The following is a 14,802-nucleotide window of genomic DNA, read 5'->3' as shown; positions in this document are numbered from 1 at the left end:
GCACTTACTCTTACCAAAATCTGGTTAACACTACTGAACAAAACAACATCTTGATATTCCTTCATATATTTACAGCTTGTGAAAGCGAGCAGGCAAGAAAGGAAGAAAGTAAAGCCAAGAAGAAAAGGAAATGAAAGGAAAAGGATAGAAGAGACACTTGTTAAATGACACCGGCTTTGGAGGAAGGGGATATATTAAATGGAGGTAACAGCAGAGATAACAAATGATGGTAAATACATAGAATCAGAGAAACTCAAGAGTTTGCTTTCTTTGCAATTTCTGCACAACTCAGGGACCCATAGCTGTGCGAATGCCCTTTATGCCTACACTCACACTTCAGTTCAGAGGACATACATCAAAGGGTTGCTGATAAGTCAGAGGGAACTATGCATATTTGTGCATTCCCTTCAAACATAAAAGGGAATATTATACAGATTATTTTTTTGTGCATTATCAGAATCCAAAGGGAAAATCAATTGTTTTTCTGTATATTTGTAGCTCTGTAACACTCACCACAATCAAGAAGCTGTCGTAATTCTGCAGGGTTACTGGAGCTTTGTGTTCGGTATAGAGTTGAACTTTCCAGACCTAAGACATAAACAGAGTGTGTATGCAAAATATAGCTCTTTGGAGCACCCATGAGTCTGCTGCCAGGAAGACATTCCAGTTTCCAGCCAGTATCTAGTCTAGATGTGAACCAAATATTCTGGAAGTCAACTCATACTATTAATCTTATCTGGCATACCACTAGTTTTGGCAAAACCAGCAGGCAACTAGGAAGCAAGCTAATTGTATTTATTTAATTATGGAGAATTTAAGAGTTTCTACACAGTAACTACATGTTACTCTATATCAGTCAAGACTATCTCCCCACTAGAGACCCGATTAGCTGGTATTATCTGCCTGTGATGGGCAGTAAAATATTTAATGAATGCCTCTAGAGACACATGTGAGGACTAATAACTATGAAATAAGTAAGGGTCTAACAAATGAATTGTTTTCCTGACACCTGATTACCTTTCTTTTCAATGGCTTCCAGGAGTTTGATAAGGAGAGGTGGGGCAACATCAGGAGGAGCAAACTGCTCTGCCAGATCCAGAAGAGTCAAAGCTGCAAACAAACAAAATCCAGCCATTAGATTTCATTTGGGGTTGTCAAATGCATTAGCCCACAATGGAAACAAAGAAAAAAAATATATATATACACACATGTATGTATGTATGTATGTATGTATGTATGTATGTATGTATGTATGTTTTATTTACTTATTTTTATAAAGATGCAACTACTGAAGTACTCCTGACAGTAACAAACTCAGATCCAGTAAGAGGGACCCCTACCACGGGACCAAGGAGTCATACTTGCTGCTTCTTTCCTAGCATACCACTCCGAGTACCTACCCAGAATCCTAGAATTCCCTACCAAATGCCTCTTATAGTCTCTCCTCTGGAGCCATCTTCCTCAGGGCAAACCTCTCAACCCAGGTGCTTCAGAGTCTAGAAGCAGACTGTGCCTGGGCAGCAGCAGCTCAGGCTGGATTAGGGCTTAGATGGCCAAGGAGGGCCAAGAAACAGTTCTCTTCTTTATTATCATGCAGAATCCTGAGATAGCCAAGCAAACTGAATTCATGTAAGGTCTCTTGTTTAACAGAAAAGAATCACTGCCCAAATAGGAAAGAGACTAAAAATGGGTTTTATCTAACAGTTTCTTAGCACCATACATAACTAAGATATTTAGGTTCTGAGTACCTGGGCTTGCTTCTGTATTCTTCCTCCAAGTGCCTAAAATGCCAGAGGTGGCTGCAGGCCAATACAAATGAATAATGCTCACCTGACTTCAAATTAAGTCCCCATGTAATTGTCAGAACTTTTGTTTGCTTCTATAAGTCCTGGGCCATTAGTGGATTAAGAAATATGCTTTTTAAAACTATTTTTCCATCTTTTACATCTGAATGTTTTACCAGTTGTAATGACACAAGAAAATCTAATGGGTAACATTGATAATTTCCTTCAACCTTATATTAATAAGTATATTCTCACTTTAAAAAACAAACAAAAAAAACTATTTTTCTCAAAATATTCTAGGAGAGGGAGTAGAATGTAAGTAAGCGACAATCATTATAAAAATGTGTATGCAACCAGTTTATCAGTCTTCTGCAACTTTAACATTTCACCACTTGCACACTTGTAGAGGAATAGAGTTCATGATAGTGCATGCATTCTAAGAAAAATTAAGCCCAGTTTTGTTTTCGTGTGCTTTCAGGGGTGTAGTTCTTTACTACAGCCACATGCCATGCTAAACAAGTTGCTTAGCATAGTATTTCAATTACTAAAAGTCAACACAGAAGAGCAACTGACTCCTGATACAAAAAATAAAATTGTTCAACTCTGACCTGAGAGAACTAAATATGATTTGCATAAGTTACTCCGCAACCCCTAAGCCTCTTACTGCAAGTAAATTGTCCACAGCAAATGGACAGTTGTGAATTGCTGCCTAACTCTACTAGCCACTGTGACTAACCAGGACAAAGAAGGGCCAGCTAATTACTAAGGAAAGTTTTAGCACTGTGAAACTTTGGTGTCAGAAAGATTTGCAGAACCATAATCACCAATTAAAAATCAAACAAAAACACCCCCAAAAAACAAAAACAAACAAAAAAACCTACCAGCCAGAAGGGCTACTGAATTATTAAAAACTCACCCAGTCAAGGGCAAGTTCATGAACTGAATTTTTAAATTTTTTATTGGCAGAGATTGAAATAGATATCCACACAACCCAAATATTAGACAACGAAGATAACCCCATAGAAAGAGCAAAGACAAGTCTGTCTGTCAGTCCCCCCCCCGTGCCCAGTGATTTCTGAATCACTCTGTGTAACCAAAATTCCATAGGAGGTAGCCATCCTTGAGACATGGTCTCCTGACAGGGCATGGCACATCGATGATCCACTTAAAAGTTCACTGCTCGGCTTCCTTGATGACTTTGTCCTAGGGCAGCATGGCTAGCTCTCTTACCTCTTCAGCCTCTCTAAAGGGTGAACAAGCCATCACCTGATCACACCATCCCTCACTTCATCTCTGGAAATCAGAATGCCCAGGACTGGGGTTAGGGATCTGTTTGGAGTTAGCAATAAGTTTTGGAGTCCCCTAAACAAATCCAGCAATGACACATCTCTAATGTGAAAATATGAACACACTGGGAAACCACTTGAAACACAAGTGTCTTTAAAGCTTTCCTACTCTCTGTAATTAAAAACCCTGCTATTTTTTTTTTTTAAAGAAGCACTACAAAGAAGCGGGCACACCATTTCATTTCCTTTGTTGAACTATAAACCACTTCCCTCAGTATTAGATTTTTTAGCTTACAAAAGTATCTTACACTAAATAAAATGATCACTGTCCTAGAGAAAGGCGATTTGAAGGTAGAGAAATGCATCAATTAGGAGTCACAGAATGCCTTTCCTTAGCCCTCCTAAATCAGTGGATCTTAGCACTTCCCACATGGTTGAGATGAAATAGTCAATACACAGACACACATACCCACAAGTCCTCCAACAACTACTACGCCAATTTTTCCTGTTTCCTCATAAATAACACAGGTGTGTTTTTAAAATTTAAGAAGAATCTTCAACACTGGCACTGAAAATGGAATTGCTTAATAAAGGTTTATCTGCTTCCAGAATCTTATCAGCATGATCATTTCTGCAGGCAAATATAAAAGTTAAATGATAATTAGTGATTTCATCTAATTGTGAGTGATATATGCACCCAACAGCTGTTGTATTGCTAGGCTGGCAAACGTTACATACCAAAGGGCACCTTTCTTCCTCAATTGGGCTGAAAAAATTCAAAAGCAAAAAACTACTTTCCTTTGTCTGTCCTGTGGTTCTTCAGGGGAAAATATAAAAACAAAAACATTTCAATTTACCCACAATTACCCTGGGCTTCTACAGAATATCATTTGTTTCAAGGAGAATTTCCAAAACCCAGTAATGACTACCAGGTATCTTGTAAGAACACACCCAAAATTTCCCAAAGAAGTATACCAGATTATTATTTTAGAAAGAGAAAAACTATAAAGTGTGAGTTCTTTTGTAAAATACTGGGTGAATTTCCTGCTAAATTTTTAATGCTGAAAAAAAGTTTATTGCTTAAGGATACAGACTGAATCATTATAGCTGATTCTGATTTTTCAGTAGGAGTTTTATGTTTTAGTTTAGTGTGGAGGCGGGAATGGTCCAATGGGAGTTTTAAAGGGTAAAACTTATTGAGAAATAATTTTTAAAACTCTAGGATTTCCTTCCATTAGTACAATGTCTGAGATTCTATTTGTCTTTAAAATGTTTAGATATAAGGGAATGTGGCCCAATAACTTCTAAGTTCTTTTATAAGTCTATAACAGTGTTACAAAAGGAAATGTTAAAACCTAAAGTCAACTTTAATCCTATTAGATACACAAGGACTATATTTTTGTCAGAATTTTTTGTAAGAGATTCCAAAAGGAATGAGCCAAACTTGGGAAGCTGTACTTTAACAAATTCATGACAAAGCATCACATGATAACTTGATAGCAGAATGTGGCTAAAGAAATGAATTCAAAAAATCTTTCTAAAGTTTACATGTAAATATAAATGCATACTTGTTTTCACCTTCTAGAAAGATTTCTATACCTGAATGAGGAAGATTGACACATACACACTGTCTACGCCTAGAGAAACCAAATTCACTCTTAATAATCAAGATGCATCTGTAGATTTCTCCATTGATAATCCAACCCGTTTTCATGCAGCTATATTATTTTTCATCAAAAGAGTTTTGTGTAAGAAGAAACAAAGAAAGAAGAGCTCAAAGCTCCCAACGTGGTGAAAATCCCAGCTACTTCAGAAAAAAGAAATCAATCTTCAACAAAACTGACAAAGAAAATGGATGAGCCAGGTACCTCAGACTGTATAGTTTTTGAGACATCAGAGGTTGCATTTTCAAAGCACGTCATTCCCTTCTCCTGGCCTTGTCCTGGTGGCATGCAATCACAGGGAACCTTTGGAGAGCCCTCTTTCCAAACTGAAGCTTTTCCCAAATCACTAACACAGACAGGCCTCAACAATCCTTGGGCACAAGTGCTGTGTGGGAGACAGTGGCATTCCTTGCACGGAATGGTGCCAACACCACTATGAAGTGCAAGATGAAACCAGCACACAGCTGTACCTTTTGGAGGCATTCTCCATTAAAAGAGGGGAAAAAGATATTTTAAAGTTAGTATCTGGCAGGGCTGAGTGGAAAGTTTAAGCTTCTAACACTGGTACTCAAGAGACTACCCAAGCCAAGTATTTCATTACTGATGGAAGCAGTTTGGAAGCGTGTGAAAATCTGCCACTTATCTTTAAATATGTAACACAAAATACACAGAAAAGAGTACATGTACAAATACAGATCAATATTAAATCAAGATGTTGGTCTGTCCACTAACTTCTGCTGAATCAAAAGTTTATTTCTGTCTAGGACAATTTCCCTCTTGAATTAAATGAGAAATGGATTAGAATTCTGATGGTCAAAATTCAAACAATCCCTCAATTCTTTTCTAAAGGAAACCTTACATGCACATTCATACTTCATAAAATACATATCCTGGATTTTAAACTTCTTAAGCTTTCTGGGTAATGCTACAACAAATGCTGACCTGCACTCATTGGCTAAAAAAATGGTGTAAAAAATAAATTAAAACACAAATAAAATAAATAAATAAATAAATTAGTGGGAGAGTGCTTGCCTAGCATGCATGAGGCCCTGGTTCAATTCTTTGGTAGCATATATACAGAAAAAGTCAGAAGTGGTGTTGTGGCTCAAATGGTAGAGTGCTAGACTTGAGAAAGCGCAAGGACAGTGCACAGGCCCTGAGTTTTAGCCCCAGAATTGGGGGGGGGGGGGAAGAAAATCAGACAAAACAATGGGTTCTGTTTAACTGGTAGTACTGAATGATTAAAAGCACAGGCTTAGAGCAAAAGAAATCTGTCCTGGTTTTAGTACTTGCTAAGTAAGTAGAATCTCAATCAATTAACCAATTTGGACCTCAGTTTTTCTATTCTGCAACAGAGAAATGAAGGTAAGGATCATGTGAATAACATAAATAAGCACAGTAAGCTTATATAGAAAGCATAGTCATTAAAACATTAGCTTTATTTATGTAATTTTATTATTAAATAGAAATGTCAATACAATGGCAAATTTTAAGACTAGAAACTATTATAATTAAAACAATCTTCTCAATACACTTTAAAGATGATGTACTTACTACCAGTGAATTCCGTAAGAGTAGAATATTTTGTCTCTCATCCTCCAAATAACAATCGATACATTTTTCAGAAGTCAATATGAATAGCCTATAACTTAATCTATTTGAGTTATTAGGCTTCAGTTTTCTGAATGTGCAGAAAAAATTTGAGGTTAGATTAATTGCATAATGAATTATATTAAGAATAGAAACAAGATGAGTTGGTTTTTTGGGGGGAGGAGGAAGAAGAAAAAAGTATGGGCAATGGAAAATGAAAGCAGGAAGAGTAGATATGGAAATAAATCTTCAGCCATACTATATTAATGTCAGAGATAACCAGTAAGAGGAAATTAAGAGTTGCCAATAGACTTAAAAATACAAGTCTGAAAATCTTTTCAAATACTCTTTCCTATCCCAGTTTATTTTCTCCCACTTATCTCTTCTATTCTACAGCTTAAAAACAAGTAACAGGGTTGTGAGACTCTTTGTCCATTTGGTTTTATTTCTAGACAACTGACTGGCATTAGAAGCAAACAACAGGCCAAGGTCTTCTGATTAAGAACAAGAATGTGTTACAGCTTCAGTTCCAATGGCCTTAGCTAAAGCCTTGGTGTAAAGAGATCATTGATATGCAAGATTACATTTAATCTTTGATAGGCAGCCTAATTAACTGTAATTCTTATCACCTAATTTAGAGTCTGATTTAAAGATGACAATTTACACTGTATAGCAAATTAAAATACCAAGCAGGAGGTAAACAGAGAAAAGAAGGAGGAAAATAAGGGGGAAAAATTATATGCCAAACATGCAATGAACATTCTGCTTGTTGAGTGAATAAATTAATGACTGTTACTAACACCAATTAGAAGCCACATTCAACATCTTATGCAGCTTGCAACATCATAACCAGGCTTGGACTCTGAACAGGTTATCATTTTTTTTTTTGCCTAAATTGACCTTGGGACCTATCTCTCCCATATTCTGGCAAAGCAGGATCTTAAAATGGAATCTGACATATCTCAAAGCAACTGAACATAATGAAATGATCCCTGATTCACTGACTGGGAAAAAGCAAAGGTAAGGAGAGAAAGGTATTACTGATAAAAGTAGATCCCAGAAAGACGTGGTTGATCCACGCTGGAGCCTCACTGAGAGCAGAGAAACAAATACTGACTGACCAGGGAGAGTCAGCAAGCTCAAGAGGAATTGCCAAAGAGCCAAAGGGTCCAACTAAATAAAACAGGCAGTGAACCACTGGATTCTATCCCTAAATCTAGAGTATTATTTTTTTTCTCTGACAAGGCTCTTCAAATCTGGCATGTGGTTTGAGGAGGAGGTAGAAAGAAACAGGAAAAAGGAGAAAGGCTGCTTATAAATTACTGCAACTGCCTGTAGTTTGGGAAAGTATGCTCGTAACTTTTACTTCATTTAATCTGCACAACCTTGTGAGGTCTTCCAATTGTCCGTATTTTAGGAAAATGAAATAGAGAAGTTAAAGTGATTGACCTAAAGCCATGCTAGCAATCACCCACAGACTGACTTCAAAGTTGGTCACAACCACTCCATGAATCCAGTTTGCCTTCAGAAGCAGATACATCACATGAGGCCATTTGGGAGTTACAGGGCCAAGGGGCAGAGACTGAAAAATCTTTGCAGGACAATAACAGAAAAGCACTTGGCTACAGTGGTAAGCCTTGGTGGCAAGAAGTGCATTTGTTCAACATGAGCTTGGACTGGTGGGCCAGCTCCTTGCCAACACCTCTGCCTTATCGGGACTGAACGCTTTCCAACCTGCTCAGCCAGCCTGAATATTTTTGGGACAGCATTTATTAAATATTTTCTCATAAGGCTAAACTAAGCACATTCTTCCCCAAGGATGTAATGGATTCTATTCAGCTAAAAATAAGTAGCCAACTTATCATATTCAGGAAAGTACAGTAGACTGTTCTGGTGAATTGTTAGGTAGGGAAAGGGCACAGCATATTTCTTTTTTTTTGAAATAGGTATTTCATCCTGCATTGCTGTTCTCAAAATACCTGAGAAGATAATTTAGAGGAGGAAACACTTATTTTGGCTCACAGTTCAGAGGATTCTGTTTGTGGTTGTAGAAGCACTCAGTAAATTCTTCAATTCATGGTAGACAGGAAGCAGAGAATGAGGAAGTAGCCAGCAACCAAGTATAATAATCTCCAAAGGCACATCATTAACTACCTACTTCCTCCAGGTATGTCCTATCTCCTAAAGGTTCCAGAACCTCCAAATAATAGTTATCACCAAGGAAGAACCCAGCATTCAACATATGAACCGGGGGGGGGGGGGGGGGGAGGCATTACATATTCAAATTATAATGGAATCTTTGCCTAGGATCAAGAGCAAAGAGGAGAGAAAAGAAAGAATAAAGAGAGAATAAAAATGTATGTACAGCTCACACCTTTAATTCTAGCTACTCAGCTGGCTGAAATCTGAGAACTGTGGTTCAAAGCCAGCCCAGGCAGTAAACTCTGTGAAATTCGTATCTACAATTAAACTCACTTCCCCCCTCCCCACCCTGCACCTTGTGCGTGTGCACACAAGCAAAAAGTGGAATTGTGGCTCAAGTGAGAATTCTTGAGCAGAAAAGATCAGGGCCCAGATAAAAAAAGAACAGGGCCCAGAACCTGAGTTAAAGCCCCAGGACCAGCAAAAGAAAAGTATGTGGAATGGAGAGGGGGAAGAGGAAAGGAAAGGAAACAGAAGTAAGAAAAACAAGAGGCCTGGAATTTTTAAACAGAAATTTCTCTATCAGCAAATGAAGAAGAAATGCACTAAAAAGTAAGCTGGCTTTAGTCAGACTTTGACTGATAAAATTTTAAAGTCACTGACTAAAAACTATACATAAGAAAGGCTAACGGCTTTGAATTTAACACTGACCTAAGAATCATGGATTTAAAGAAGAGAATTAACATGGTTTCATTACCTTTGACTGAGGTGATTAATTCTGGTGGCTAATAAATCCTGTATATCACAAATAATCTACAGTGTTCATCAGAGAAATGAAAAGAGCAATTCACTGCTCTGCTAAGAAAGTTAATAGACTCATTTATTGTGATTTATAAAATTTCAAATAGGTAAATTTGGATAAAACTTGGGCCATACTGAATGGCCCAAAACACACAAAAAAAATGAATCAGAGTAATAAACAGTACTATGCTTTGGAGAGTTATTTGTCCCAAGATTATCTTATTTCCTTTTTTTCTCTAATTGCAACACACAATACACAGGAAATACTACAGATAAAAATATTACAGATATATCTAACTATATTCTTTAAGAATCTCAGAATAAATTAGCAACAGAGAAAGATGGTAATTGATGAGTGGGTATATACTAATTTCTTAGAAGTCAGGGGCGGGAGCATGGCCTAGTGATAAAGCACTTGCCTAGCATGTACGAAGCCTTGGGTTCGATTCCTTGGTATCACATACACAGAAAAAGCCAAAAAGTGCTGTGGCTAAAGTAGCTGAGCACTAACCTTGAGCAAAAACGTGTCCAAGGCCAGTGCCCAGGTCGAATTCAATTCCCCAGGACTGCCAAAATAAAAAAGAAAAGCCAACAGGGTAGAATGGTTATGTCCAGTATACACAGAAGAAAATGAAGGAGTGATGGAAAAGATGACTTAGGTAGAAAACTAGTCAGCCAGTGGTTTTAATCAACACCTTAGATTCTTGATGGAAATACATTGGTAACAACCTGTAGAAGGAACACCGTGGCTCAAAGTAGGAAGGGGTCAGGAAAGGGCTGGCTTCCTATAATAGAAATACCTGCAATGTTGTAAATGAAAAAGTAGCTGTGACTCAGGGCCCTGAGGTGAAGGCAATCGTTTTCCCTGCGGGGTGTTCCTTCCTGCATTAGCATCTCAGAGCTGCCCCTTTCATAAGGACCACAAAAATCTATGCTCTACTTCTCACAGGCTGAAAGGGAAGGGGTATGCTTGCACCCCAGGAGGGAGTTTTGTACATTTTGTTCTATCAGATTAGCCTCAGTAACTTTATGAATTATGAGCTGTCAACTCCTTTTTTTCATCTACTATAGAATATGCTTCTTAGAAATTGTGACTATAAATAAAACAACAGATGTTTCTTGTTGGCTCTCCTAGGAGGTTGGGTAATATTTTTTTTTTGAAGGGGTTAGAAGAGAAGCCATCCAGAAGGCTGGATTAGGCCTCCCCCTGTTGGCCACTTTGTGTATCAGCCCTGAAGACAATCATTTTCCTTCTTAGAAATACTGTTTGGAATGGAAATCTTGTACAATTAAAGATAATTTAAAAAAATTAAAAATCTTTGGGGCCATTTCAAGGAAACAGAAAGAGATTTGGAATACAATTCTATCATTTTTGTGACTTCGGTTTCCAAATGATAGGATTAAATGCCATTTCTAGCATGACTGTAATTAAAATCCTACCCCCAAAAGAAAGAAAGAAAGAAAGAAAGAAAGAAAGAAAGAAAGAAAGAAAGAAAGAAAGAAAGAAAGAAAGCAAGCAAGCAAGCAAGCAACAGGTGAAGAATGTGTTAATGTGTTCCAGATTTGGGTAAATATTCAGTATCTCCAGTTCTCACTGTATACATCAGTGAGTATTGGTGAATGGTCAAGATTTTTTTGGGCCCTTCTTAAATAGTTTCTAATTCTTAAATTCTATTTGGAGAGCAAATTTGGCCAATGCAGAATTATTAAATTTACATGCAACCCTTAAATACTTGAAAAACATACTCTCATGATCCACTTGTGTGGTTGCCACTCGGCCCTTGTAGCATGTGGAGGAAACACAGATGATATTAAGTGAGGTGGAACGTGGGTGGGTGGTGGATGTCAGAAGGCTGCCTCTGCCTGTATCGTCCACCCCGGAGCACAGAATTAAGTAGTGTTTTCAAGTGAGGTACTCATTTTCACCTTGCCAGAATTAAGAGCGTCTAGCCAAAAAGACTGAAAAATCCCCGACTTGTGTACATGAATCCAAGAGCATAAAACTAGCTGCTACATGTCCTTTGGTATATTCCAAAGTCCTGACTGACACAAGTCAAAACAGCACTGTAACTGGGTTTCTATGTGTCATGACTTTAGAGAAGGAAGATCATGAAATTGAGAGCAAGATGAAGCCAGCCAGTGGAGAGAGAGCATCGCTCACTTATGGTACTTCCTGCAGCAACAGCAGCAACTATGTAAAGCATACTGATGCCACTTGGGAGATTACACAAAGACACTAAATGACCACACCAAGGTCCTGGATGAGTGTTTGACTGAACGGAGATTTACAATCCATATCTGTGTAGGTCCTTAGCTTCCCACTTCACTCTGGATTTTTCTCTCTTCTGTTCTCATGAGTTTCTGAGTGACAAAGTTTAATTCCTGTTGATATTTTGGGGTGTTGGGCCAAGGAGTGCACAGTACTGCTAGGCTCTAAAAGATGGGAGTGGGTGCAAAATTAGTTCATGAGTCACAGGCAGAAGTATACAAATGAGTAGTAAGATGGATAAAGGAGGTTACTTAGAAGTCATGACATTCAAGAGGCAACTGCTCCCAAATTCTAGATCTTTGTCCATTTATCCATCCTTTCCTGAGGGAACTTGCTATTAGGCCACTAAAATTGTATTCTCAAAAAAGTGACAGTAGTCTATATCTTGGAAATATAAACATAACTACATAGACATAAAAATCTATGATGGGATATACATTCTATAGACATAATGTTATATAGATTGATATGTACCTATGATATACAAATTCTCAGCTTAATTTTAATTATGGTCTAAAATCTGTGTGCCAGTGTATATAGAGATTCCTTTCTTGAATTCTTGTTAAACATGATATTTGAAGTATGATCTAAAAATCAGTGTTAATGAAATCTTTCCCCAAAAAAGGATAGGAGGAAACAATTCCAAAATCACATATAGGATCACAAGCAATATAGAAAAGACTTTCTTTATCAGGACACCATCAATCATAGCTGGAGTTTCTGATGTACTTAATAGGTGCCAGGCTCCGTGCTGGGTTGTTTCACTAAACTTACTTCAGAAAACAACACAAATCACTCACAAAACTACAAGGTAGGTTTCCCCTTTACAGACAACTCAGACAAGTGATCTGTCTGGTCTCACACAGCTGTTCCAGTCAGGGCCAGGCCCACCAGGTTTCAAGAACATAACTGAGGCTCCCTTTCAAGAAACCACATAGAGTAATTAAATACTCTAGACATGGACTGTCAAAAGTCAGATAAGAGTTCTCTAGCCAATGAACAAACTCAAAAACAGCCACTCCAGCCAGCACTGGTGGCTCACACCTGTAATCCTAGCTAGTCAGGAGGCTGAGATTTGAGGGTGGAGGTTTGAAGCCAGTCTAGGCAGTAAAGTCCACATGATTCCATCTCCTATTATTCAGAAAAAAAAAAAAAGCCACACTAAAGAACGGCTCCAGTCGTAAAGCACCAGCACGAAAAGAAAAAGCTAAGCAAAAGCATGATATACCAAGTTCAAGCCCCAGTACCAACCACATCCACACCCCCCACAAACACACCATTTCTTGACCCATTTCCTACAGAATGTATTTCTATTCTAAGGTATTACATAGATTGTTTAGCATATCAAATCCATGTGAACCCCATAAGAACAGAACCCCATTCATAATGACAGGCGCTACCTCCTGAAAAACACAGTATAAGCATGCTTGTCCCTAATCTGGCCTTCTACCGAGTTGACTAAAATGAGAAGAAAACAACTATCACAAAAAGAAATCTAACAGAATCTACTACACAGCCAACATGTAAAGTATTCTATAAGTAATATGGGTCCAGATGAAAGTCACAGAGGTATCTTTGTATCACCATAAAACCAAATTAAGAAGAAACAGGTAAAATTCACTCTTTTATTTAAACTCATACAAGCAAAGTATTGTCATTTCAACATGTTGAGACATGGTGTTAGTGAGCCAGGTGGTTCTTTCAGATAAGTCTTCTAAGTTTTCAATGTGAATCTGGTTATCTAGATAATGCAGTAGAGCTTTGAATCCGAATGATGAAGACTTACAAAACGAAGAACCATGTTTCTAAAAGGGCCAAGTAAGAGTCATGTGTAAAGAATACAAACAGATTGGCCCTCCTGGGAAGGCATTTAGTCTGAGCTGGGAGCACTGGCAACAGTCACCAAATGCAAAGAACCTTTGGGAATGTTGAGAATCAGGTATCCTACAGTTTGCCACACTGTCCAGCACGAGGTTAGGACATCAGGCAGGCCTAGAAAGTTGGCTCTTGAGAAGCCGTGTGATTAATAAAACCGTTGCATCTGCTGGCTCTCCATCTGCTTGCTCCTGGCTCCCCTTAAAATGAGCATGAAGAGTGTGTGCCTGCCTCCTGTCTGAGGCTGTCCACCTGCTGACTTACAAATGACAGAGGGTCGATTACCAAAAACTGGCTAGCACAGTTCAGCTATTAAGTAGAGGGCCCAGGGTCTGCCTAAGTTCACCTCTGGACAGTATAAGCTCCAATAATTTCATTTACAAGATTAGGGATCTTAACATGTCCAGTATCGGCTGTAAGACAAACAGGGAGAGGTGGGTACCTTACTAAGCTATCTTTCTCCTTGCTGAGATGATCCAACCCTGTGTATTGTTTTAGCACATCCTTGAATCTAGTATTCAGTACTGTAAGAGTGTGGAAGCTATTTTTTTCCCCTTCATTAGTTACAATTAAAAACTGCTTTGGGGGCTTCAAATTCCTGTTAAAATGGGCTGTGGAGAGCAGAGGAGCAATTTTAGCCAGCACCTATAACCAAGCTGTCTTTCTTGCCTCAGGTGGCTGAACTATCTAACACTCGGTTCTGTTCTATGCTCATAGCATGGGAAGAAGCTTCAAGCCACCAAAAATATGCCTCCAGTTTCTTTTTAAAAACCAAGTTATTATTTTCTCTCAGTGTAAGACATGTTGGGAATAGCAGAAACTAGAAGTTTCAAATCTTACTTACCTCAGATCACAGGCTAGCATTATAAATTGCTAAAAGACAGTGAAGCAAAAACTGCTATTCAAGAAAGGCAACCAGAACAGGGAATTATATTATACACTGGGGAGTCTCCTCTGGAAATGTCAGTTCCCAAGTAGCAGATGCTGTATGTAATGAATGCTTGAGAAGGCAACTAGCAGCAGCAAAGAGAATTAATATTATAGATAAGGAATCTCCTCTAGAAATGACAGTTTTAAGTAAAAAAAAAAAAAGCTATAAAGTGAATGTTTGGAAATGTTAATTAATCTACTCTACAATAAATGTCTAACCGTGAAAACATAACTTTGCAGCATATGAGTAAATGCACTAGCAGAAAATATTACATCCAAAGTGTTTTACATTTTGTAAATTAACACTGTGCATATAATGCACTCCAACTGGCTGTCATGACTATTATACCAAGGGACAAACCTACATAAATCATGATTACCAGCCAGGAAAAATTTTTTTAAAAAATTACATGGTCCCTGCTAAGGAACAGAGGTAGCTCCTATAGTCCCCCCTCTAATTT

The 14,802-nt window shown here is 38.1% G+C and overlaps 1 protein-coding gene across 1 annotated transcript in view; it reads right to left on the bottom strand.

Annotated features, from left to right (window-relative positions):
• Pik3r1 (phosphoinositide-3-kinase regulatory subunit 1) overlaps positions 1-14,802 on the bottom strand; it is a 76,943-nt gene that overhangs the window by 24,307 nt on the left and 37,834 nt on the right. The window contains exons 3-4 of the mRNA XM_090331766.1: positions 1,018-1,110; positions 514-588 (exon numbers count right to left, since the gene is read on the bottom strand). Coding sequence (XP_090187892.1) covers positions 514-588; positions 1,018-1,110 — 168 coding nt within the window. The remainder of the gene's footprint in view (positions 1-513; positions 589-1,017; positions 1,111-14,802) is intronic.

This window comes from Megascapheus bottae, chromosome 4 (assembly GCF_031878675.1).
Source record: "Megascapheus bottae isolate mThoBot1 chromosome 4, mThoBot2.hap1, whole genome shotgun sequence".
Taxonomy (NCBI): Eukaryota; Metazoa; Chordata; class Mammalia; order Rodentia; family Geomyidae; genus Megascapheus; species Megascapheus bottae.
This window is presented reverse-complemented; position numbering and strand designations above follow the sequence as displayed.